Source organism: Oncorhynchus clarkii, chromosome 2, assembly GCF_045791955.1.
Source record: "Oncorhynchus clarkii lewisi isolate Uvic-CL-2024 chromosome 2, UVic_Ocla_1.0, whole genome shotgun sequence".
NCBI classification, from domain to species: Eukaryota; Metazoa; Chordata; class Actinopteri; order Salmoniformes; family Salmonidae; genus Oncorhynchus; species Oncorhynchus clarkii.
Window position 1 is genome coordinate 91,155,087 of NC_092148.1, and position 27,736 is coordinate 91,182,822.

The 27,736-nt window shown below is 41.7% G+C and overlaps 2 protein-coding genes across 2 annotated transcripts in view; both read left to right on the forward strand.

The window, feature by feature from the left end:
* The window catches only part of LOC139378532 (focal adhesion kinase 1-like), a 128,030-nt gene that overhangs the window by 3,155 nt on the left and 97,139 nt on the right, over positions 1-27,736 (forward strand). The window contains exon 2 of the mRNA XM_071120794.1: positions 11,768-11,797. Coding sequence (XP_070976895.1) covers positions 11,768-11,797 — 30 coding nt within the window. The remainder of the gene's footprint in view (positions 1-11,767; positions 11,798-27,736) is intronic.
* LOC139418880 (dynein heavy chain-like) lies at positions 11,854-27,659 on the forward strand. Its single transcript, XM_071168649.1, has 4 exons — positions 11,854-11,860; positions 12,731-13,863; positions 20,811-20,996; positions 27,522-27,659. The coding sequence occupies exons 1-4, from the start codon at positions 11,854-11,856 to the stop codon at positions 27,657-27,659; spliced, it is 1,464 nt and encodes a 487-aa protein (XP_071024750.1).

Genomic DNA, 27,736 nt, shown 5'->3' on the forward strand with positions numbered 1-27,736 from the left:
TTGTGCACCGCCCTATGGGACTCCCAATTACGGCCGCTTGTGGTACAGCCTGGAATCGAACCAGGGCCTCTCGCTCTTGAGATGCAGTGCCTCAGAGCGCTGCACCACTCGGGATACCTACTGTACTCTACCTGACTTTCCAGAAGGCTTTTTAAACAGCACGTATCAGGCAGAACACAGATCAGTGACAGACACAATTCATTATGGATCCCTTCTTCAATATTGACCTTGGCAGGGCACTCTGAGCAAAGACTATCGAATACCTTGTCAAATCTTGTTGTTTTAACATAGGTTTAGAGATCTGCTGTGTAAATCAGCCAGCAGCGATTCAATGACGAGTGGAAGGGGAGTTGAATTGTGTCTTCTGGGGGGAAAGAAATGCCTGGAAAGCCCATCAACAGTGATTTATTCCAAACACTTATGTAAACGTGAATGTGTGTATTGAGACAACAAGGCTGTCAAGTGTAAAGCATTATAATACAAGCAAGGCAAGATCTGGAAGCAAAAAGGTTTTATACTCTGTCAGTTAGTCTTTACTAAGAATATAGAACCATCAGTCAATAGTGTTCTTCTCAAGAAGAACGGTGGTCTGTAGTTAAAGAACTACAGGGAATGGTCTTAGACGTATTAGTCCAATGGAAAGTGCTTGTGGGAATGACTTTCACTAAACTGCAGTCTTAGAAAAACGGGTTCTACCTGGAACCAAAAAGGGTTCTTCAAATGGTTCTCCTACGGCGTCAGCCGAAGAACCCTTTTAGGTGTGTATTGCAAATAGAAGTACTCAAATAGGCTCTAACCCTCAGTGATTTATGGTGCAGATCTCACAAGTCTACAACACACCTTAGGCTTGAATAGTGAACGTCTCCCCCCTCTCTCTCTCTCGATGTGATATGGTATTTTGTTGGAGATGGTCTCTAACCCTCAGTGATTTATGGTGCAGATCTCACAAGTCTACAACACACCTTAGGCTTGAATAGTGAACGTCTCCCCCCTCTCTCTCTCTCGATGTGATATGGTCTTTTGTTGGAGATGGTCTCTAACCCTCAGTGATTTATGGTGCAGCTCTCACAAGTCTATAACACACCTTAGGCTTGATAGTGAACGTCTCCCCCTCTCTCTCTCGATGTGATATGGTCTTTTGTTTGAGATGGTCTCTCGAAACAGCTTTTAAAAATTAGATGATACCAATGGGTTAACCGAAGTCTGGAACTTTTACACAATTTGACAAATGAGGAAGCTCTGGCCTCCCAGGAATTCAGCGCTGAGACCACAGCATACTGTCACACCCAGCTCTTATCAAGTCCCTACTGGGATGTGAAGACCAAATGACCCAACTCAATTCCTCTGAGCCTACACCTTTTGTTACAATGCTTTCTTACTCCTTTTAGGATGTGTTGCATACCGCCACCAAGTTATTTATGTTGAACAGCAGCACACACTCACTGGGCACAGATTTGGTTGAGTTGTTAACTAACGGGTGAATTCAACAGAAAATGTCCCCATGCCATTGGATTCATTGATTCAAAGTTGGGTGAAAAAAGAAGAAATTGCCTTATGTTGATGAATTCAAATTCAATCAGTTTTACACATTGATTCAACATCACCTTAAATTATTGGATTGGAATGATGTGGAAACAACGTTGATTTAACTAGTTTTTGCCCAATGGTCCATGATCTCTGTGGGAAGTAGAACTAGCTACCATAATCCATGACAGAATTACATTAGAAAATACAGTATTGCAATTGGACCTGCATTGCAGATGGCTTGTTATAGCAAACACACCCTAAACCAATCCAGTCAAATTTGATTATGTGATTAGCAAGAGAAATTATGTAAATTGCAACACTGACTCAATTGCATTTTTTTATTTTCTCCTAGAAAAATAACCTGAGGTTGAACTGATCGTCAAGGTGGCTGCTGTCATCTCTCTCCTTGAATGTATTATTTTTTAATTTCCTGTGAATTTATAGAATGCAAACAACTAGTGTTATTCAGTGAGACTGAAATATTTCTACAACTGGTAGATAGAAATGTATTGAATAAAACTAACATGATAGCCAATTCTACCAGACGGATAATCATGTATGTTCTAAGCTATACATTTCTATGTGACCATTCTGTTCAGAGAATGCTGAAGTGATGTTCTGCTTGACAGGATCTAGATCTCTTACTGTAGTCATGTCTGACAGTCTGAGGCTGGAGGAGAGCGAGTGTATTTTTTACATCACTGTAGTTTATACAGCTAATCTTCAGGGCCCAGTTCAAAAAATAAATATCTTTCTGGATTTCACCTATCGGACAGAATTAAATGCATAGACATTTTATGAATAGAGAGGACGAATCATTGACTTGAATGGAGACTCCCATTCTATTCATTCTATTTCTATTAATTGAGTCCTATCCGATAGCCGACATACACAGGATTACTCTGCTAGAGCAGCTGTTAAATGATTACCACTCTAGAATGATTTACCTTGTTTTCATTTACATTAGGTTGAGTTGTCAACTAATGTGAAATCAAGCAAAAAAGTCACCCTGTCATTGGATTTAACAGTTCGGTAAAAGAAATACTAAATTCCCTTACGTAGATGACTTTTTGCAAATCCATTCAGTTTTCCACGTTGATTAAAATCATCACATTTAAGTTTTTTGTTGAAATGACGTGGAAACAACGCTGATTCAACCAGTTTTTGCACAGTGGGATGGTGCCAATCGTCCTGTCAGGTTTTTTGTGTTGGCTAGGGATGTTTCATATACTGTGCAATGTAGCCTGATTGTGTTGAGACCTACAGAGTGTTACTATTAGTGCTCTCTTGTCAGTAATACCATTTTGAATTTGAATAGTACAGGCTAGGGGAATTGGGAATTCAGCAGTACTGTACAGTTTGAGTCAGACTGTGATTGGTGACCATCCCCTCCCCTGTGCCTCTCCTTGGCAGGATCAGTGTTGTCTAGGTGAGTAAATGAATGGTGTGACAGAGCCCTAGCATTGTGCTGAGTCAGACGTAGGCCATGTAAAGTCCTATATGACTATCCACATACACACAGCCACACATACAGTCATCTGTTTAGCAAGCTGCTGTCTCAGTAAGTCCAGTACACATCACCACTGAACAATCACCCAGATCAATCAAACACGCCAGGTCTGCTGCAGTGCATCAATCCAGTCTGCTCTAGGGGAATCAGGAGGAGTGTTGTAGTCAGTCAGTAATGACAGTTGACACTAGGGTGCTGTGTTTTGGAGTCTGACCCGTTCGTTCCCTCCTCTCTACACCATTCACTTTAACACCATCCTGCAGGCAGCTTGAAGGGTGATGAGAGAGAAAAGGTCCAGTTCCCAGGACCACAAATACAAATTCCATATAGACACCGTTGCCCTAGAGCAGTGGTTCCCAAACTTTTATTGTCCGTACCCCTTCAAACATTCAACCTCCAGCTGTACCCTCTCTAGTACCAGGGTCAGCACACTCTCAAATGTTGTTTTTTGCCATCATTGTAAGCCTGCCACACACACACACTGTATGATACATTTATTAAACATAAGAATGAGTGTGAGTTTTTGGCACAACCCAGCTCGTGGGAAGTGACAAAGAGCTCTTATAGGACCAGGGCACAAATAATAATATATTCATCATCATCAATCATTTTGCTCTTTATTTAACCATCTTACATATAAAACCTTATTTGTTCTTCAAAATTGTGAATAACTCACCACAGGTTAATGAGAATGGTGTGCTTGAAAGGATGCACATACTTCTGCAATGTTGGGTTGTATTGGAGAGAGTCTCAGTCTTAAATCATTTTCCACACACAGTCTGTGCCTGTATTTAGTTTTCATGCTAGTGAGGGCTGAGAATCCACTCTCACATAGGTATGTGGTTGCAAAGGGCATCAGTGTCTTAACAGCATGATTTTCCAAGGCAAACTGAGTGCAGCCCTATCCAGAAATATGGCAGTGGCTTCTGATTAAATTCAATTTTCACAGAACTGCTTGTTGCAATTTCGATTAGACTCTCTTGTTCAGATATCGGTAAGTGGACTGGAGGCATAGCAGGTAAGTGGACTGGAGGCAGAGCATGTAAGTGGACTGGAGGCAGGGCATGTAAGTGGACTGGAGGCAGGGCATGTAAGTGGACTGGAGGCAGGGCATGTAAGTGGACTGGAGGCAGGGCATGTAAGTGGACTGGAGGCAGGGCATGTAAGTGGACTGGAGGCAGGGCATGTAAGTGGACTGGAGGCAGGGCATGTAAGTGGACTGGAGGCAGGGCATGTAAGTGGACTGGAGGCAGGGCATGTAAGTGGACTGGAGGCAGCGCATGTAAGTGGACTGGAGGCAGGGCATGTAAGTGGACTGGAGGCAGGGCATGTAAGTGGACTGGAGGCAGGGCATGTAAGTGGACTGGAGGCAGGGCATGTAAGTGGACTGGAGGCAGGGCATGTAAGTGGACTGGAGGCAGGGCATGTAAGTGGACTGGAGGCAGGGCATGTAAGTGGACTGGAGGCAGGGCATGTAAGTGGACTGGAGGCAGGGCATGTAAGTGGACTGGAGGCAGGGCATGTAACTGGACTGGAGGCAGGGCATGTAAGTGAACTGGAGGCAGGGCATGTAAGTGGACTGGAGGCAGGGCATGTAAGTGGACTGGAGGCAGGGCATGTAAGTGGACTGGAGGCAGGGCATGTAAGTGGACTGGAGGCAGGGCATGAAAGGGATAACCAATCCAGTTGTTTGTGTCATCCGTTTCGGGAAAGTATCTGCGTAATTTCACACCCAACTCAATCTAGTGCTTCGCTATATCACATTTGACATTGTCTGTAAGCTTGAGTTCATTTGCACAGAAAAAAATCATACAACGATGGAAAGACCTGTGTGTTGTCCTTGTTAATGCAGACAGAGAAGAGCTCTAACTTCTTAATCCCAGCCTCAGGAGAGTCCCTGTAATCCTCAATTCAGATCATTCAGCCTAGAAAAAACATCCCCCAGATAGGCCAGTCGTGTGAGAACCTCATCATCATGCAAGCGGTCAGACAAGTGAAAATTATGTCAGTAAAGAAAACTTTAAGCTCGTCTCTCAATTTAAAAAAACGTGACCAATACTTTTCCCCTTGATAACCAGCTCACTTCTGTATGTTGTGAAAGCGTTACATGGTCACTAGAGGTCGACCGAATAATCGGAATGGGCAATTAATTAGGGACGATTTCAAGTTTTCATAACAATCGGAAAATGGTATTTTTGGACACAGATTTTTTTTTTTTTACATTTGTTTTTTTTACACCTTTATTTAATCTTTATTTAACTAGCCAAGTCAGTTAAGAACACATTCTTATTTTCAATGACGGCCTAGGAACGGTGGGTTAACTGCCTTGTTCAGGGGCAGAACGACAGATTTTTACCTTGTCAGCTCGGGAAATCAATCTTGCAACCTTACAGTTAACTAGTCCAATGCTCTAACCACCTGATTACATTGCACTCCACGAGGAGACTGCCTGTTACGCGAATGCAGTAAGCCAAGGTAAGTTGCTAGCTAGAGTTAAACTTATCTTATAAAAAAAATCAATCAATCATAATCACTAGTTAACTACACATGGTTGATGATATTACTAGTTTATCTAGCGTGTCCTGCGCTGCATATAATCGATGCGGTGTGTATCGTTGCTCCAATGTGTACCTAACCATAAACATCAATGCCTTTCTTAAAATCAATACACAGAAGTATATATTTTTAAACCTGCATATTTAGCTAAAAGAAATCCAGGTTAGCAGGCAATATTAACCAGGTGAAATTGTGTCACTTCTCTTGCGTTCATTGCACGCAGAGTCAGGGTATATGCAAAAGTTTGGGCCTCCTAATTTGCCAGAATTTTACTTAATTATGACATAACATTGAAGGTTAGGCAATATAACAGGCATATTTAGACTTATGGATGCCACCCGTTAGATAAAATACGGAACGGTTCCGTATTTCACTGAAAGAATAAACGTCTTGTTTTCGAGATGATAGTTTCCGGATTCGACCATATTCATGACCCAAGGCTCGTATTTCTGTGTGTTATTATGTTATAACTAAGTCTATGACTTGATAGAGCAGTCTGACTGAGCGATGGTAGGCAGCAGCAGGCTCGTAAGCATTCATTCAAACAGCACTTTCGTGCTTGGAGTAGTTGTTCCCCTTGGCTTTTGTGGAGCGATGGGTAACGCTGCTTCGAGGGTGGCTGTTGTCGATGTGTTCCTGGTTCGAGCCCAGGGAGGAGTGAGGAGAGGGACGGAAGCTATACTGTTACACTGGCAATACTAAAGTGCCTATAAGAACATCCAATAGTCAAAGGTTAAGGAAATATAAATGGTATAGAGAGAAATAGTCCTATAATTCCTATAATCACTACAACCTAAAACTTCTTACCTGGGAATATTGAAGACTCATGTTAAAAGGAACCACCAGCTTTCATATGTTCTCATGTTCTGAGCAAGGAACTGAAACATTAGCTTTCTTACATGGCACAAATTGCACGTTTACTTTCTTCTCCAACACTTTGTTTTTGCATTATTTAAACCAAATTGAACATGTTTCATTATTTATTTGAGGCTAAATTGATTTTATTGATGTATTATATTAAGTTAAAATAAGTGTTCATTCAGTATTTTTGTAATTGTCATTATTACAAATAAAACAAAAAAATCAGCCGATTTAATTGGTATCGTCTTTTTTTGGTCCTCCAATAATCGGTATCGGTATCGGCATTGAAAAATTATAATCGGTCGACCTCTAATGGTCACTGTCCATATCAATGCATACTGCAGAAAATAAACGAGAGTTCAGGGGCCTTGTTTTAACAAAGTTAACCATTTTCACTGTAGTGTCCAAAACATCTTTCAAGCTGTCAGGCATTCCCTTGGCAGCAAGAGCCTCTCGGTGGATGCTGTAGTGTACCCAGGTCGCGTTGGGAGCAACTGCTTACACGTGCGTTACCACTCCACTATGTCTCCCTGTCATGGCTTTTGCGCCATCAGTACAGATACCAACATGAGCAGCAGCTACGTTTGACTACATATGGACGTTAGTGGAATCCCCGCGAGAGAATAACGGTTCATGTGATTGGATGTTAATTATTTAACTAGGCTAACTGAATTTGACATTGTGTTGTTATTTCGCTGAACACTAGATGGTTTAATTTTATTATTGCCAGTGAAACCAGGTTACTCAGGGGAGGAAAAACCTCACCCAGATGTATATCCCTGTTGGAAAATATGAATGTACTGTTATGTGAAGAAATAAAAATAATAGAATGTGAATAAAAAATAAATAAATGTGAATCACATTTTTATTTGGTATACCCCCGACGGCATTGCGAGGACCCCTGGGGTTTGGGAATACCTGCCCTAGAGCACACACAACTATACATCCCTCAGCCTGAACGTCAGCTCCACAGGTAACTTCCACAAAGCTGTGAACGATCTATGCCATCAAAAGGAACATAAAATTCGACAGACCAATTAGGATCTGGCTAAAAATATTTGATTCAGTTATAGAACCCATTGCCCTTTATGGTTGTGAGGTCTGGGGTCTCATCAACCAAGAATTCACCAAATGGGACAAACACCAAATTGAGACTCTGCATATAGAATTCTGCAAAAATATCCTCAGTGTACAACGTAAAACACCAAATAGTGCATGCAGAGCAGAATTAGGCCAATACCCACTAATGATCAAAATCCAGAAAAGAGCCATTAAATTCTACAACCACCTAAAATAACCTCTCTTGGTTGTTGAGATATTTTCATCATTGCAGCATCAAGAGTTTTGCCCTTATAGCCTCGCATTTAGAATTTCTGTCATTTTTATTTGAGCTTTGCTGTCAACATCTGTCTGGTGGCCACAGATTAATTTACCCGCACAACTGGCTATATAGTAGACCATTCTTGAGGGGAAGGGGATGCATACTATCAACGTAGCAGGGTATTGCAGTCTGTGGGCTTTGTGTTTAAGTCTGTGTGTAATGCATCATTCTCTTTGATGATCCATAAGTCCAGGTAGTTTATTTTTCTCTCATCAGTCTGCATGGTGAATTTTATGTATTCAGAGCTCTCGTTTAGTAAAGTTTGGAATTCATTTAGTTCCTGCTGACTTCCTTCCCAGAGCACAAAGACATCATCTGTGTATCTCTTCCATAGGAGGATTTTAGAAAGTACGTCTCTGTTTTGTAAAGGAGTGCTTCCTCAAATTGTCCCACATACAGGTTTGCATAGTTGGGGAAAAAGGGGGAGGCCATGGCTTCCCCTCTGAATTTGAAAGAAAACGTCTGACTCAAAGACAAAGTAGTTATTGAATAATACCAGTTCAGTAAATTGTAAAATGCAATCATTGGATGGAGCAAGGGTAGTCTGTCTGCTGAAGGACGTGCTGCAGCGCCTGCAAGCCTCTAGTGTGTGGGATGTTAGTGTACAAGCTAACCATATGTCTGCTACAGTGGGAAAAGATAGAGCCATGACAAAACAAGGAAATAAAACTGCTGAACGCCGATAAGGCTTCCTATTTAAAAATAAGATTGAGAACAAGCTATGAAAGGTTGCTGGATCGAATCCGAGCTGTTCCTTGGTAGGCTGTCATTCTAGATAAGAATTTGTTCTTAACTGACTTGCCTAGTTAAATAAAGATTTAAGGAAGGAAGCAAGGAAGGAAGGAAGGAAGGAAGGAAGGAAGGAAGGAAGGAAGGAAGGAAGGAAGGAAGGAAGGAAGGAAAAATACTGGATTATGGTGCCATCCAGCGAAAAAATAAATATTACGATATTGTCAAAATGATACGATATGATATATTGTCAAAAATAATATCCTGATATGACTATCGATTTTTTTTCTTCTCCCCAGCAAAAAGTAGTGCACCTTGTAGGGAATAGGGTGTCATTTGGGACAATGCCTCTGTTGACTAGCCACCGTCATATTCATATGAACACGTCTAAAGAAAACCTTTATTGACCATTCATTCTCTAATACAAACAAAACAGTGGCATTTCATAGTCACATCAATATTACATGATAGAACCATTTATTTTGATCATTGAGGGGGATATACAATCACTGTACCATATAATTGCTAACTTCTCTCAGTTTCTGGCTTAGTTTCCTAGGTCATGACTACGTCCATGTCATTTGAAGCCCTGGCGCTCAACATGAAACATTTTCAAAAACAACTGAAGTCTTACATCATGAATAACTTATTCATTCACTGCTGTTTTCTCAGATCATCTCTCTATCATCTCCTCCGCTGTGCTTTCTGCTGAGACAGGTTTAGTCAGGAATAATGAGCATTATGATTAACTGATGAGCTTAGCTGCTCCTGGCTCCTCACTGATAGCAGGACCTCTGTCTGCCAGTCGGTCAGTGGAGGCTGCTGATGGGAGGACGGCTCATAATAATGGCCAGAACGGAGCAAATGGAATGGCATCAAACACATCCATGTGTTTGATGTATTTGATACCATTCCACTCATTCCTCTCCTCTCCAGCCATTACCACGAGCCTGTCCTCCCCAATTAAGGTGCCACCAACCTCCTGTGCTGTCTGTCTGTCTCTGTCTGTCTGTCTTTTCATCTGTCTAATAATGTAGCCAGCCCTTCAGTATCCCACCCTAAGAAGCCAGTGAAATTCTGATGTGGTATCTAGTAGAGGTCGACCGATCGACCGATTTCAACGCCGATACCGTTTATCGGAGGACCAAAAAAGCTGATACCAAGTAATCGGACGATTTAAAAAAATAATGATTTATTTGTAATAATGATAATTACATCAATACTGAATGAACACTTATTTTAACTTAATATAATACATCAATAAAATCAATTTAGCCTCAAGTAAATAATGAAGCATGTTCAATTTGGTTTAAATAATGCAAAAACAAAGTGTTGGAGAAGAACGTAAAAGTGCAATTTGTGCCATGTAAGAAAGATAACGTTTAAGTTCCTTGCTCAGAACATGAGAACATATGAAAGCTGGTGGTTCCTTTTAACATGATTCTTCAATATTCCCAGGTAAGAAGTTTTAGGTTGTAGTTATTATAGGACTATTTCCCTCTATACCATTTGTATTTCATTAACCTTTGACTATTGGATGTTCTTATAGGCACTTTACTATTGCCAGTGTAACAGTATAGCTTCCGTTCCTCTCCTCGCTCCTCCCTGGGCTCGAACCAGGAACATATCGACAATAACCACCCTCGAAGCAGTGTTACCCATGCAGAGCAAGGGAAACAACCACTCCAAGGCTCAGAGCGAGTGACGTTTGAAATGCTATTAGCGCGCGCTAACTAGCTAGCCATTTCACTTTGGTCACACCAGCCTCATCTCGGGAGTTGATAGGCTTGAAGTCATAAACAGCGCAATGCTTGACGCACAACGAAGAGCTGCTGGCAAAACGCCCGAAAGTGCTGTCTGAATGAATGTTTACACGCCTGCTTCTGCCTACCACCGCTCAGTCAGATACTTAGATACTTGTATGCTGTCAGATTATATGCAACACAGGACACGCTAGATAATATCTAGTAATATCATCAACCATGTGTAGTTAACTAGTGATTATGATTGATTGTTTGTTTTTTATAAGATAAGTTTAACTAGCTAGCAACTTACCTTGCCTTACTGCATTCGTGTAACAGGCAGTGTGGAGTGCAACGAGAGAGAGGCAGGTCGTTATTGCGTTGGACTAGTTAATTGTAAGGTTGCAAGAATGGTTCCCCCGAGCTGACAAGGTGAAAATCTGTCGTTCTGCCCCTGAACGGGGCAGTTAACCCACTGTTCCTAGGCCGTCATTGAAAATAAGAATGTGTTCTTAACTGACTTGCCTCGTTAAATAAAGATGAAATAAAAGTGTTAAAAAAAAACAATCGGTGTCCAAAAATACAGATTTCCAATTGTTATGAAAACTTGAAATCGGCCGTAATTAATCGGCCATTCCGATTAATCGGTCGACCTCTAGTATCTAGAGGATCTTATCAAAGTCCTGCCATCATCTGCTGTCCGTCTGAACGTGCCTCGGACTTTAATGACCGCAGGAGGATGTCATCTGAGTGCCAAAGGCCACCCTATTCCCCTTTTTAGTGCTCTACATTTGACTTGGGCCCATTGGGCTCTGGTGAGAAGTAGTGCACTAAGTAGGAAATATGTTGTCATTTGGGACGTAGGCGTGATCTCCACTGGAGGACAAGGTTAGGTGGTGACTGACTGCAGACAGGCAGACAGGGAGCGCTGTGCTGAATCCAAAACACTGTGTGTGGACAAAATAGCCTAGACTGCTTAATGCTTATTCAATTAGGGCTAATCAATTGTAAAGTCATCAGAAACAGAAGCACATCCTCCTCCCTGTGTCAAGATTGGGTGCGTTCCATCCAGGATTAATCCTCTTTCTTTCTTCCTTTCTACCACTTTCACCACCATCTCTCCAAATCAATTCATGAGTCACCAGCCTGCTACCATCAAGCTGGCCTTTAAGAAATGTCCAGTACCATCAATGTATAATGTTACTACTTGAGATGACAGTGACTGTTACATCACCTGAAACAGCAAAGGTTCTGTGCAAGCAGGCCAAGACCCCAGTGCCTTTGGCAGTGCAGTCTAACAGCCTCTGGGCTGTGCTGAACAGATGACCTCTAGGGGGCTGTATCTGCACAGGTGCTGCTGGCTACTGGCTTCTGGCTGGCCTCCACAGTCAGCTCATGTAAATACCCTGAGTAATGCCATCCTAACATACTTCTCTCTCTCTCTCTCTGTTTCCCTTGCAGATATTTCCAGGATATCATCATACTACGCTGGTATGTACCGGGGGATTTTACCCTGGCAGTAAAGATTCTGTCATTTAAAGTTATTAATGCTATGTGTGAAGTGCTGGTTGAGTGTGTGCAGTTATTATAGAAAAAGGACAAACTGCACCTAGACTTGCTCTAGATGAGTGCAGACAGATTGTATTCTACATGTTGTTCCCTATACAGTATGTACAGCTATGCCACATGTTGTTCCCTATACAGTACGTACAGCTATTCTACATGTTGTTCAATATACAATACATACAGCTATTCTACATGTTGTTCCCTATACAGTACATACAGCTATTCTACATGTTGTTCCTTATACAGTACATACAGCTATTCTACATGTTGTTCCCTATACAATACATACAGCTATTCTACATGTTGTTCCCTATACAATACATACAGCTATTCCACATGTTGTTCCCTATACAGTACATACAGCTATTCTACATGTTGTTCCCTATACAATACATACAGCTATTCCACATGTTGTTCCCTATACAATACATACAGCTATTCCACATGTTGTTCCTTATACAGTACATACAGCTATTCTACATGTTGTTCCCTATACAATACATACAGCTATTCCACATGTTGTTCCCTATACAGTACATACAGCTATTCTACATGTTGTTCCCTATACAATACATACAGCTATTCCACATGTTGTTCCTTATACAGTACATACAGCTATTCTACATGTTGTTCCCTATACAGTACATACAGCTATTCTACATGTTGTTCCCTATACAATACATACAGCTATTCCACATGTTGTTCCCTATACAATACATACAGCTATTCCACATGTTGTTCCTTATACAGTACATACAGCTATTCTACATGTTGTTCCCTATACAGTACATACAGCTATTCTACATGTTGTTCCCTATACAATACGTACAGCTATTCTACATGTTGTTCAATATACAGTACATACAGCTATTCTACATGTTGTTCCTTATACAGTACATACAGCTATTCTACATGTTGTTCCCTATACAATACATACAGCTATTCTACATGTTGTTCCCTATACAATACATACAGCTATTCCACATGTTGTTCCCTATACAATACATACAGCTATTCTACATGTTGTTCCTTATACATTACATACAGCTATTCTACATGTTGTTCCCTATACAATACGTACAGTTATTCTACATGTTGTTCAATATACAGTACATACAGCTATTCTACATGTTGTTCCTTATACAGTACATACAGCTATTCTACATGTTGTTCCCTATACAATACATACAGCTATTCCACATGTTGTTCCCTATACAATACATACAGCTATTCTACATGTTGTTCCTTATACAGTACATACAGCTATTCTACATGTTGTTCCCTATACAGTACATACAGCTATTCTACATGTTGTTCCCTATACAATACATACAGCTATTCTACATGTTGTTCCCTATACAATACATACAGCTATTCTACATGTTGTTCCCTATACAATACATACAGCTATTCTACATGTTGTTCCCTATACAATACATACAGCTATTCTACATGTTGTTCCCTATACAATACATACAGCTATTCTACATGTTGTTCCCTATACAATACATACAGCTATTCTACATGTTGTTCCCTATACAGTACATACAGCTATTCTACATGTTGTTCCCTATACAATACATACAGCTATTCCACATGTTGTTCCTTATACAATACATACAGCTATTCTACATGTTGTTCCCTATACAGTACATACAGCTATTCTACATGTTGTTCCCTATACAATACATACAGCTATTCTACATGTTGTTCCCTATACAGTACATACAGCTATTCTACATGTTGTTCCCTATACAATACATACAGCTATTCTACATGTTGTTCCCTATACAATACATACAGCTATTCCACATGTTGTTCCCTATACAATACATACAGCTATTCCACATGTTGTTCCTTATACAGTACATACAGCTATTCCACATGTTGTTCCCTATACAGTACATACAGCTATTCTACATGTTGTTCCCTATACAATACATACAGCTATTCTACATGTTGTTCCTTATACAATACATACAGTTATTCTACATGTTGTTCCCTATACAGTACATACAGCTATTCCACATGTTGTTCCCTATACAGTACATACAGCTATTCCACATGTTGTTCCCTATACAATACATACAGCTATTCCACATGTTGTTCCCTATACAGTACATACAGCTATTCCACATGTTGTTCCCTATACAATACATACAGCTATTCCACATGTTGTTCCCTATACAGTACATACAGCTATTCCACATGTTGTTCCCTATACAATACATACAGCTATTCTACATGTTGTTCCCTATACAGTACATACAGTTATTCTACATGTTGTTCCCTATACAGTACATACAGCTATTCCACATGTTGTTCCCTATACAATACATACAGCTATTCCACATGTTGTTCCCTATACAGTACATACAGCTATGTGACTCTGTTAGCTTCCTGGAGGGGACCCATGGCTGAAGCTAAAGGCATGATGGGGCTGTCTTCATCTCCTGCAATCTCCTGCAATCAGCATTTCTCTCTGATTCTTCATCAATATTTAATTGTTTGAACAACATGTACTGGAGAAAATGATCAATTGGAAAATATCAGTATTAGTTGCAGTAAACATCTCTGCAAAGGAATGAAGGAATGAAAATCTCTTCCAGTTTGATAGCTATTTAATTTCTCACCAGACTTACAGTTTTGACTTAAATCGGCGTGAAAATCTATGGCAAGACCTCAACATGGCTGGCTAGCACAGCCTGTTCTCATAGTTTCACTTCGGAATTGCCGTAATTGGATGAACGTACATTTTTGACCCATTCATTCTGTGTGTTTACAGGGTAATTCTGTGTGTTTACAGGGTAATTCTGTGTGTTTACAGGGTAACTCTGTGTGTTTACAGGGTAATTATGTGTGTTTACAGGGTAATTCTGTGTGTTTACAGGGTAACTCTGTGTGTTTACAGGGTAATTCTGTGTGTTTACAGGGTAATTCCGTGTGTTTACAGGGTAACTCTGTGTGTTTACAGGGTAACTCTGTGTGCTTACAGGGTAATTCCGTGTGTTTACAGGGTTAATTCCGTGTGTTTACGGGGTAATTCTGTGTGTTTACAGGGTAATTCTGTGTGTTTACGGGGTAATTCTGTGTGTTTACAGGGTAATTATGTGTGTTTACAGGGTAACTCTGTGTGTTTACAGGGTAATTCTGTGTGTTTACAGGGTAACTCTGTGTGTTTACAGGGTAATTCTGTGTGTTTACAGGGTAATTCCGTGTGTTTACAGGGTTAATTCCGTGTGGTTACAGGGTTAATTCCGTGTGTTTACAGGGTAATTCCGTGTGTTTACGGGTTAATTCCGTGTGTTTACGGGGTAATTCTGTGTGTTTACAGGGTAATTCTGTGTGTTTACAGGGTAACTCTGTGTGTTTACAGGGTAATTCTGTGTGTTTACAGGGTAATTCCGTGTGTTTACAGGGTTAATTCCGTGTGGTTACAGGGTTAATTCCGTGTGTTTACAGGGTAATTCCGTGTGTTTACAGGGTTAATTCCGTGTGTTTACAGGGTAATTCTGTGTGTTTACAGAGTTATTTTCGTGTGTTTACAGGGTAATTCCGTGTGTTTACAGGGTTAATTCCGTGTGTTTACAGGGTAATTCCGTGTGTTTACAGGGTTAATTCCGTGTGTTTACAGGGTAATTCTGTGTGTTTACAGAGTTATTTTCATGTGTTTACAGGGGTAATTCCGTGTGTTTACAGGGTAATTCTGTGTGTTTACAGGGTAATTCTGTGTGTTTACAGAGTTATTTTCATGTGTTTACAGGGTAATTCCGTGTGTTTACAGGGTTTAAACAGAAACAACTCAAGGGGTAAATGTGCCTTTTTCATTCAGTATCATCAAGTTCTCTCCCTGCTTGTGAGAGAATTGTGAACTGCCGTGGCGCAGGGGTCTAAGCAGTGTGCTCAGGCTCAGAGCCTTGTGAGAGAATTGTGAACTGCCGTGGCGCAGGGGTCTAAGCAGTGTGCTCAGGCTCAGAGCCTTGTGAGAGAATTGTGAACTGCCGTGGCGCAGGGGTCTAAGCAGTGTGCTCAGGCTCAGAGCCTTGTGCCATTGGGTTATTTTTTAGTGTTATTTATTTATTTATTTATTTATGTAGCTCCAACAAAGGCATATACCCACATCCTTCACATGTCCCAAATCGAAGGCTCTTTCTTGTGACCAGCCTGGTCCAGCGATGATCAACAACCAACTTGACAGAGCTTGAAGAATATTAAAAATAATAATGTAATGTGTAAATATTGTACAGTCCAGGTATGCAAAGCTCTTAGAGGATTACCCAGGAATACTCACAGCTGTAATCGCTGCCAAAGGTGATTCTGGTAGATATTGACTCAAGGGTGTGAATAGGGTTTTCACTTTGTCATTATAGAGTATTGTGTGTAGATGGGTGAGAGGAAGTCGGTTGAATCCATTTTGAATTCAGGCTGCGACACAACAAAATGTTGAATAAGTGAAGGGGTATGAATACTTTCTGAAGGCACTGTATGTATGTATGGAGCTGGAGCCCATTATTCTAGACATAATGGGGTTTCTAAGCTGATATCTAGGGCTCGGAGGCAGTCATGTTCCCTGTGCGAGTGTGTTGCGACAGACTATCAGTGGAAACATCTCTAAATTCTCTCTGTACTCACAGGGTTAGGACGGAGCTGGCTGTGAGGACAGACAGGTTAAGTGGTTAGTTGTGTACAGTTAAATAACATCCAGCTAATTGGTTGTGTTGATCCATAGTCAGTCAGCAGTATTGGAGAGTCGTGGCCTGGCCTAGACTGGATAACTGCACCAAAAGCCGGTATCATCTGACAGACTGACGTCCTCTTGAATGGGGTGCAGTATAAACAGAGTATGAACCATCCTGCATCAGTTATACAGTACATACCGACACTTTTACCAGGGTTCATATTAGAGGTCAACCGATTATTTTATTTTTTAACGCCGATACCGATTATTGGAGGACCAAAAAAAGCCGATACCGATTAATCGGCCGATTTTTTTCCTATTTATTATTTATTTGTAATAATGACAATTACAACAATACTGAATGAAAACTTATTTTAAGTTAATATAATACATCAATAAAATCAATTTAGCCTCAAATAAATAATGAAACATGTTCAATTTGGTTTAAATAATGCAAAAAGAGTTGGAGTAAAAGTGCAATTTGTGCCATGTAAGAAAGCTAACGTTTAAGTTCTTTGCTCAGAACATGAGAACATATGAAAGCTGGTGGTTCCTTTTAACATGAGTCTTCAATATTCCCAGGCAAGAAGTTTTAGGTTGTAGTTATTATAGGAAGTATAGGACTATTTCTCTCTATACCATTTGTATTTCATTAACCTTTGACTATTGGATGTTCTTATAGGCACTTTAGTATTGCCAGTGTAACAGTATAGCTTCCGTCCCTCTCCTCGCTCCTACATGGGCTTGAACCAGGAACACATCGACAACAGCCACCCTTGAAGCAGTGTTACCCATGCAGAGCAAGGGGAACAACCCCTCCAAGTCTCAGAGTGAGTGACGTTTGAAACGCTATTAGCGCGCACCCCGCTAACTAGCTAGCCATTTCACATCGGTTATACCAGCCTAATCTTGGGAGTTGATAGGCTTGAAGTCATAAATAGTGCAGAAGCATATCGAAGAGCTGCTGGCAAAACGCACGAAAGTGCTGTTTGAATGAATGCTTACGAGCCTGCTGCTGCCTACCATCGCTCAATCAGACTGCTCTATCAAATCATAGACTTAGTTATAACATAATAACACACAGAAATACGAAACTATCATCTCGAAAACAAGACGTTTATTCTTTCTTTATCTAACGGGTGGCATCCATAAGTCTAAATATTCCTGTTACATTGCACAACCGTCAATGTTATGTCATAATTATTTAAAATTCTGGCAAATTAGGCGGCCCAAACTATTGCATATTCACTGACTCTGCGTGCAATGAACGCAAGAGAAGTGACACAATTTCACCTGGTTAATATTGCCTGCTAACCTGGATTTCTTTTAGCTAAATATGCAGGTTTAAAAATATATACTTCTGTGTATTGATTTTAAGAAGATTGATGTTTATGGTTAGGTACACATTGGAGCAACGATACGCACCGCATCGATTATATGCAACGCAGGACACACTAGATAAACTAGTAATATCATCAACCATGTGTAGTTAACTAGTGATTATGATTGATTGATTGATTCTTTTTTATAAGTTTAATGCTAGCTAGCAACTTACCTTGGCTTACTGCATTTGCGTAAAAGGCAGTCTCCTCGTGGAGTGCAATGAGAGGCAGGTGGTTAGAGTGTTGGACTAGTTAACAGTAAGGTTGCAAGATTGATTCCCCGAGCTGACAAGGTACAAATCTGTCATTCTGCCCCTGAACAGGCAGTTAACCCACTGTTCCTAGGCCGTCATTGAAAATAAGAATGTGTTCTTAACTGACTTGCCTGGTTAAATAAAGATTAAATAAAGGTGTCATTTTTTTCTTTCTTTTTTCGGCCAAATCGGTGTCCAAAAATACAGATTTCCGATTGTTATGAACACTTGAAATCGTTTTTTATCACCTTGTTATGTAGTGTTGTTTTGGCCTCTTATGTGAATGGATGGTGTCCCTGGTTCTGTGTCTGATTTGAGGTAGACAGACACACAGGCTTGAAGCATCTGTATTCCGCTTGAAGAAAGCAATGCTGCAGCACCTTGGCGTTGCTTGGAGGTTAGTGTGATTTAGTGGAAGGTTTTAGTTTGTGGAGAGCTAGGCTAGATCTGGCTGTGATAAATCACTGCTTGGTTACATAATGAAAGCTGTTCATGGCAGGTGCAATCTACTCTCTCTTTGTTTCAGCTACAGGCCCAGAAAAACATGTTGCAAAACACACACACACACACTCACTTGTGAATGTTTAAAGGGACCATAGAACTGCCTGTGTGTGATGTGTGTAATGAGTAGAGTGAGATTTGTCTCTTGATTAGGTTTGTTGTTTTCATGTCGGGGTGATTCACAGCCACAATTAATATTGTTATTTGTTCTTCTCTAGTTTTACAGACATCTTGAATAATTGTCATGGTAATTGCAGCAATTAAAACATTTTGTTGGTCTCACACTATGTCCCAAATTCCCTATATAGTGCACTACTTTTGACCAAAGCCCTATGGGCCTTGATCTAAAGTAGTGTACTATAAAGGGACTAGGGTGCCTTTTTGGATGAAGCCTTAAAGTGTGTTAATGCGCTCGCTGAAAATTAGGAATTGATGTAGCACACCTGGAGAGGAATTGATTGAATTCAATTTATACTGGGTGCATGTGGAAAAAGGATGTACTATAGACAGAAGGCCTATACTGTGAAAGAACCCAATGACAACCAGATCTCTCTCCTCTCTATAGTGAATAATGTAGGTTGAGTCTGTGCTGGAGAGAACTATAGAACAGCACCATCCTGTAGAGCTGTTGAGGTAGTCAGTGGGTACAAACCAGGCCGTCTGTCTGTTCACAGAGTTTCAATTGAGTGGAGTGACTAAACACATCAAACTATCGTTTTCTGGGTCAATCATCTGTCAAACTCATTCCCCAAGTGTCAGGGGGTTTTCACTCCCCCGTTGTACATGATTGATGAACTAAGGAAGATCACTGATTAGTAAGGAACTCTCCTCACCTGGTTGTCTAGGAGACGCTAGGCCCCCCATGGAATGCATTTGGCCCCCCCGGCTGATTTAAATTATCAAAGCTTGATGATACCATTGTGTTTTGCAGCAGGTTTAGAACTGCTTGTGTATGTAATAGTCTAGGCCTAATTCATGCATTATGACGTTATTCCATAGAACCTCTGTTCTGTTCTGTGATTGGTGGAATCAAAAGGCTTCATTGCCACTAAGACAGGGAGATAGCTGTGACCTCATCACACCACAGATCCAGTATCTGATCCCAGACATTCACTAGGATGGTGAGAGCATTGCAGAGTTACTTTTCATATCACTGAAAACATCTTATGTAACGTCATCAATATTCCTCACCTGTCTACACCTTGGAGGAAAATGGAATGCTGCAAATGGAAAGCATACAGGAGAGAGGAAGAGAGGAAGAAGGGAGGAAATGAGAGAGGGAGGGACATGTTTTGATTGATAGCCAGAGGCATAGGGGCAGACCTTGTTGTAAGGAGGAGAAAGAGGAGGAGGAAGAAGAGATATTGTTTGCTAATGAACTGAACGCTAGTCATGACCCTGGATGTAACAGCCGCTGTCCATTTTGTAAACAGGAGAAGAGCTGAGTGTAGTTCCCTAAATGAGGTTCCCTCTCTCTCCTCCCTTCCTCCCACCCTGCCTCCCGCCTCCCTCACTTTCTCCCTACCTCTACCTCTCTCTCTCTCTGAGTCACACACAAACCCAGCTCACACTCCCTCCTGACACAGCCGACTCGGCAGCAGGGTTTAACAGCAGCAGCAGCAGCAGCAGCAGCAGCTTGTCCTGGATTACAAGGCTGTCACATCGGAGTAGACAGGCGGTTGTAGTGCTGAACTAACTGAAGGATTGTTTTGGTTTTTTGCCTCCTCTTTGTCTTCTACTACACTGTTTTCCAAGTCAGCTGCCTCCCGGGCTTGATTAATTTACAAGGCTGTGCAGAGGCACGCAGAGGGATTTATTTAGAGGCTGGAAGCCAACGCTGAGGGGATCTGAAGAGGAATCGGAAGATAAGGAGCTGACAACACAGACCTGTCCCATATTGATCTTCTGTCTCTCTGTCTCCGTCTCTGTCTCTCTCTCTCTCTCTCTCTCTCTCTTTCTCTCTCTATCTCTGTCTCTGTCTCTCTCACTCCCTCTTGGAGTGACACCAAACACCTCTGACCCGGAAACAGCCTGTCTGTCAGGCAAGGTGGATGTTAGGATTAAAACCTCTTGAGGATTTCACTGAGTTGCTCCCTTGACGTCTTCTCCTCCTCACCCCACAGTTTTCTCCCCTGAGGCAGGGCTGTGTGATCGGGTCCGAGGGGGGCAGCGGTAGGGGCTGTGAGGAGCGGAGAGGGGCTGTGCCGGGGTCCTCAGGGGCAGAGGAAGAAGCAGCAGCCTGGCCTGGCCTCTATGCGGTTGTGGAAGGGGACAGGGTCAGGGAGCCTGGGGCTGGTTCAGGCTTCAGGGTCTGGTGGTGGGATAGAAAGACAGGCGCTGCTGCGGCCATCATGGAGAGGAGTGGCTGCATCCCCCTATGCTGGGCCCGGGGCGCCTGTGTTTATGCTCAACACCCTCCACTCCCAAGTATGTACTGTGTACACACAGCAGATATGTTATGCACACTAGGTGCTTCTAGTTAGAGCCTTTTAACCAGTGTTCATCTCAGTGTTTTTTAGAGGTCTTTCTGTTGATGATGGCTGTGTTTGGATGTGTGATGAATATGAATGTGATTTAAGGCTACACTGACTGAATGCTAATTCCCAGAACTCTGCTATAGTTAGAGATGAATGTGATTTGCCATGCCCTGCTTTATGCAGGTATTATTGCTGCCTCTCCTACTATACCATGCCAAGACGTCAGGTGCGCTGAATGGCAATGCCCCAATAGCACTGTACCGTAGGTTGCCATAGAGACAGAGGTATTCTTCTGTCATCTGATCACCACAACAAACCAAGCCACGGTGGTTATTAAGTCATCCATGGCTGTGAAAGTAATCAGTACAGCATCTAACACAGGGTTTCCCAACTCCAGTCCTCATTTTTATTGTAGCCCTGGACAAGCACACCTGATTCAACTAATCATCAGGCCCTAAAGGAGTTGAATGAGGTATGTTTGTCCCAGGTTACAACAGAAATGTGTGCTGGTGGGGGTACTGGAGAACCGGAGCTGGGAAACGCTGACTACTGCTGAGCACTGACTTACAGGAGGACTGCTGTCTGTCCCCTGAACATATTACGGAGCAGATGGGTGAATTCCCATTAGTCTTGAACTGATTAAGTGTCGGGCAGGGCTGTGATTAGTGTTCTTGTGAGGAGAGGGGATAGCTGTTGAATAACTAGGCCAGGTAGAGCGAGAACTGCCCAGGCAACAGCAGTAGCAGCAGAACTAGCAGCAGTAGTGGAAGTAGAAACAGAACTATCAACAGTAGAAACAGAACTATCAGCAGTAGAAACAGAACTAGTAGTAGTAGGAGAAACATAACTATCAGCAGTAGAAACAGCACTAGTAGTAGTAGAAACAGAACTAGTAGTAGTAGAAACAGAACTAGTAGTAGTAGAAACAGAAACAGAACTATCAGCAGTAGAAACATAACTAGTAGTAGTAGAAACATAACTAGTAGTAGTAGAAACATAACTACTAGTAGGTAGAAACAGAACTAGTAGTAGTAGAAACAGAAACAGAACTATCAGCAGTAGAAACAGAACTAGCAGTAGTAGGAACAGAACTAGTAGTAGTAGAAACAGAACTAGTAGTAGTAGTAGAAACAGAACTAGTAGTAGTAGAAACAGAACTATCAGTAGTAGAAACAGAACTAGTAGTAGTAGAAACAGAACTAGTAGCAGTAGAAACAGAACTAGCAGCAGTAGAAACAGAACTAGTAGCAGTAGAAACAGAACTAGTAGTAGTAGCAACGGAACTAGTAGTAGTAGAAACAGAACTAGTAGTAGTAGCAACGGAACTAGTAGTAGTAGAAACAGAACTAGCAGCAGTAGAAACAGAACTAGTAGCAGTAGAAACAGAACTAGCAGCACTAGCAGTAGAAACAGAACTAGTAGTAGTAGCAACGGAACTAGTAGTAGTAGAAACAGAACTAGCAGCAGTAGAAACAGAAGTAGCAGCAGTAGAAACAGAACTAGCAGCACTAGCAGTAGAAACATAACTAGTAGCAGTAGAAACAAAAACATAACTAATAGCAGTAGAAAAAGAAACAGAACTAGCAGCAGTAGAATCAGAACTAGCAGCAGTAGAAACAGAACTAGTAGTAGTAGAAACAGAACTAGTAGCAGTAGAAACAGAAGTAGTAGCAGTAGAAACAGAACTAGCAGTAGTAGAAACAGAACTAGTAGCAGTAGAAACAGAAGTAGTAGCAGTAGTAGAAACAGAACTAGCAGTAGTAGAAACAGAACTAGTAGCAGTAGAAACAGAACTAGTAGTAGTAGAAACAGAACTAGCAGTAGTAGAAACAGAACTAGCAGTAGTAGAAACAGAACTAGCAGCAGTAGAAACAGAACTAGTAGCAGTAGAAACAGAACTATCAGCAGTAAAAACAGAACTAGCAGCACTAGCAGTAGAAACATAACTAGTAGCAGTAGAAACAGAAACATAACTAGTAGCAGTAGAAACAGAACTAGTAGCAGTAGAAACAGAACTAGCAGCAGTAGAAACAGAAACAGAACTAGTAGCAGTAGAAACAGAAACAGAACTAGTAGCAGTAGCAGTAGAAACATAACTAGTAGCAGTAGAAACAGAACTAGCAGCAGTAGCAGTAGAAACAGAAACATAACTAGTAGCAGTAGAATCAGAAACAGAAATAGTAGCAGTGGAATCAGAAAAACAGAACTAGTAGCAGTAGCAGTAGAAACATAACTAGTAGCAGTAGAAACAGAACTAGCAGCAGTAGCAGTAGAAACAGAAACATAACTAGTAGCAGTAGAATCAGAAACAGAAATAGTAGCAGTAGAATCAGAAAAACAGAACTAGTAGCAGTAGAAACAGAAACAGATATAGTAGCAGTAGAAACAGATTCAGAACTAGTAGCAGTAGAAACAGAACTAGTAGAAACAGAACGGAACTAGTAGCAGTAGAAACAGAACTAGTAGTAGTAGAAACAGAACTAGTAGCAGTAGAAACAGAACTAGCAGCAGTAGAAACAGAACTAGCAGCAGTAGAAACAGAACTAGTAGCAGTAGAAACAGAACTAGTAGCAGTAGAAACAGAAGTAGTAGCAGTAGAAACAGAACTAGCAGTAGTAGAAACAGAACTAGTAGCAGTAGAAACAGAAGTAGTAGCAGTAGAAACAGAACTAGCAGTAGTAGAAACAGAACTAGTAGCAGTAGAAACAGAACTAGTAGTAGTAGAAACAGAACTAGCAGTAGTAGAAACAGAACTAGCAGTAGTAGAAACAGAACTAGCAGCAGTAGAAACAGAACTAGTAGCAGTAGCAAAGAAACAGAACTAGTAGCAGTAGAACTATCAGCAGTAAAAACAGAACTAGCAGCACTAGCAGTAGAAACATAACTAGTAGCAGTAGAAACAGAAACAGAACTAGTAGCAGTAGAAACAGAACTAGTAGCAGTAGAAACAGAACTAGCAGCAGTAGAAACAGAAACAGAACTAGTAGCAGTAGAAACAGAAACAGAACTAGTAGCAGTAGCAGTAGAAACATAACTAGTAGCAGTAGAAACAGAACTAGCAGCAGTAGCAGTAGAAACAGAAACATAACTAGTAGCAGTAGAATCAGAAACAGAAATAGTAGCAGTAGAATCAGAAAAACAGAACTAGTAGCAGTAGAAACAGAAACAGATATAGTAGCAGTAGAAACAGATTCAGAACTAGTAGCAGTAGAAACAAAACTAGTAGAAACAGAACGGAACTAGTAGCAGTAGAAACAGAACTAGTAGTAGTAGAAACATAACTAGTAGCAGTAGAAACAGAACTAGTAGCAGTAGAAACAGAACTAGCAGCAGTAGAAACAGAACTAGCAGCAGTAGAAACAGAACTATCAGCAGTAGAAACAGAACTAGCAGCAGTAGAAACAGAACTATCAGCAGTAGAAACAGAACTAGCAGCAGTAGAAACAGAACTATCAGCAGTAGAAACAGAACTAGCAGCAGTAGAAACAGAACTATCAGCAGTAGAAACAGAACTAGCAGCAGTAGAAACAGAACTATCAGCAGTAGAAACAGAACTAGTAGCAGTAGAAACAGAACTAGTAGCAGTAGAAACAGAACTAGCAGCAGTAGAAACAGAACTAGCAGCAGTAGAAACAGAACTAGCAGCAGTAGAAAGGGAACCTGCAGCAGAAACAGAAGAAGCATCAGCAGAAACAGAAACAGCAGCGGTGGCAGCTGCTTTACTGTCTCCCTGGATACCAGTATCTATCATGAGTCCTGGTGCTTTAGAAAAGCCAGAAAAGAATAACACTGGGGAAGTCTTCCCTTCTGTCTTCATCTATTTAGAGGCTCTGGCTCTCCTTCTAACTGCATCCTCCAGGGTTAGTGTAAACGCAGCATATATTAAACCCAGGCAAAGCCTTGATGTAGTTTTTTTGGGGGGCTGGATAGTTCTGTATGAGCTGGTACAGTAGGCAGAGGATGAGAGGAAAGGAAGCTTTAATCCAGGGAGGAAGTAGCTCCATCAGTAGCAGGTCGTAATGAGGATGTAGGAGTGTAGAGCAGAGCCGTGGGACTGCGGGAGAGAGTCAGTGGGAAACCGCTTCGGTCCCCACAGGCTATAGGATAGATACTGGATGCGTTCTAATTGTCACCCTATTCCCTATAGAGTGCAGTACTTTTGACCAGGGCTCATAGGTGCAGTATGTAGGGAATAGGGTGCTGTTTGGGATGTGACCATACAGGCTGCAGAGGCAGCAGGTGTTGTACCCTGAGCACTAACTCCACAGTAAAGGATGGTGATGGTGAAGGTATGGTGCTCCATGTACTGGACATGATGTGATCATTTCTACTGTACTGTAGAAGGAGGGGTTTTGTTTGAGCCCTTGGTTCATGGTAATGCCGTTGGGGCCAAATGGATCAAATCAGATTGTGTACTGTGACTCACTTGTCCCCACACACAAACACACGGGTATACACACACACACACACACACACACACACACACACACACACACACACACACACACACACACACACACACACACACACACACACACACACACACACACACACACACACACACACACACCACCCCACCCCCAATCAGTCACACTGATCTGTGGTGTTTTGTTAACATTTCTTGGTCAAAGCAAGAGATTTCAAAGCCATTAAAAGATAAGGCTTAGTTTTCAGCTGGAGAATGTTGTGGTCAATGAAACATGTGAGATGCAACAGCATTAAAGGACACTGTCACGTCCTTTTTATGTCTTTGTGTTAGGTTGTTCAGGGCGTGAGTTGGGGTGGGTAGTCTATGTTTTTTTTATATTTCTATGTGTTTTAAACTGACCACCATCATTCCTGTTCCCAAGAACTCTTAGGCTTCACGCCACAATGACTACCGCCCTGTAGCACTTACTTCTTTAATAATGAAGTGCATTGAGAGGAAGGTTATGGCCCACATTAACTCCATCATCCCAGACACCCTAGACCCACTCCCAATTTGCGTACCGCCACAACAGATCCAATACACGACGAAGTGCATAAAGTTCCTTCTGCGCTCACAACAAGCAACCTCTGACAAAAGTCCCTCTACTTCTATTCGAGGTGGAAATGATGAATCAGACACCTTATCGATATCAACCGCTCACAGTCCTCCTAGAATCAGAAGTTTTTTTGACTCAATGGAGGAACGTAGTCAGAGAAATGCTGATGAATGTCTTGTTCGAGCTGTATGCAACTGGTTCATTTCTGATGCTCACAGGCAATGTGTATTGGAAGAGATTTCTGAATGTTCTTCGTCCAGCATACACCCCTCCAACCAGACATGCTTTATCTACTTATTTTCTAGATGCAGAGTTAAAGTGAAGGTCAAGCAAATCATAGAGAAAGCAGGCTGTATTGCAATCATCTCTGATGGGTGGTCAAATGTTCGTGGGCAAGAAATAATTAACTACATCATCTCCACCCCTCAACCAGTATTCTACAAGAGCACAGACACACCGGCCTCTACATTGCAGATGAGCTGAAGGCAGAAGAGAGCCAAGGAAATGGTTAGGTATGTGAAGGGTCATCAAGTTATAGCAGCAATCTACCTCACCAAGCAAAGTGAGAAGAATAAGTGCACCACATTGAAGCTGCCCAGCAGCACCCGTTGGGGTGGTGTTGTCATCATGTTTGACAGTTTCCTGGATGGGAAGGAGTCTCTCCAAGAAATGGCCATATCACAGTCTGCCGATATGGACAGCCCCATCAAGAGGATCCTCCGGGATTTTGGGAGAGAGTGGTAAGCAGCCTGAAACTCCTGAAACCTATAGCAGTAGCCATTGCACGGATTGAGGGAGACATTGCCATCCTGTCTGATGTTCAGACTCTGCTTGCAGATGTAAGAGAAGAAGTCTGTACTGCCCTGCCCACTTCACTGTTGCTCCAAGCAGAGGAAACTGCACTTCTGAAATACATCAAAAAGCGTGAAGACTTCTGCCTGAAGCCCAGACACGCCGCAGCGTACATGTTGGACCCCAAGTATGCTGACAAGAGCATCCTGTCTGGTGCAGAGATCAACAAGGCCTATGGTGTCATCACTACTGTGTCTCACCACCTTGGCCTGGAGGAGGGCAAGGTTCTTGGCAGTCTGACGAAGTGCAAGGGCTTTGGGATGGAGATGCAATATGGCAGTCGTGCCAACATATCTCATCACCCACCTGGTGGAAGGGACTATGTGGATCTGAGACTCTTTCCCCTGTTGCCTCCATCATCCTCCAAATCCCACCAACATCAGCCGTCTCAGAGCGCATCTGGTTCTTGGTAGGGAACACACACACCAAAGCACACAACAGGCTGACAAATACAAGGGTTGAAAAATTGGTGGCCATCCAGGCAAATTTGAGGCTTTTTGAGTCTGACAACGAGCCATCCCCAACAAGGTTGGAAAGGGACAGTGAACATGAGGCCTCAGAGTCTGATGTTCAAGAGTTGGACATTGAGGAGGTCCAGGGAGAAGACATGGAAGCCTGAGAGGAAGACAACCAAAGCTTTATTTTCTAGACTATCATTTTACAGATGTATGTTGAGAACATTTTTGGGAGATGCGA

Excerpts from the sequence above, each read along its gene's own strand:
- LOC139418880 (XM_071168649.1), top strand. Across the intron at positions 13,864-20,810 it reads CAATACATACAGTTATTCTA|TTTTCTCCCCTGAGGCAGGG; the intron begins CATGTTGTTCCC and ends CTCACCCCACAG. Across the intron at positions 20,997-27,521 it reads GGGCTGGTTCAGGCTTCAGG|GCAAATTTGAGGCTTTTTGA; the intron begins GTCTGGTGGTGG and ends GTGGCCATCCAG.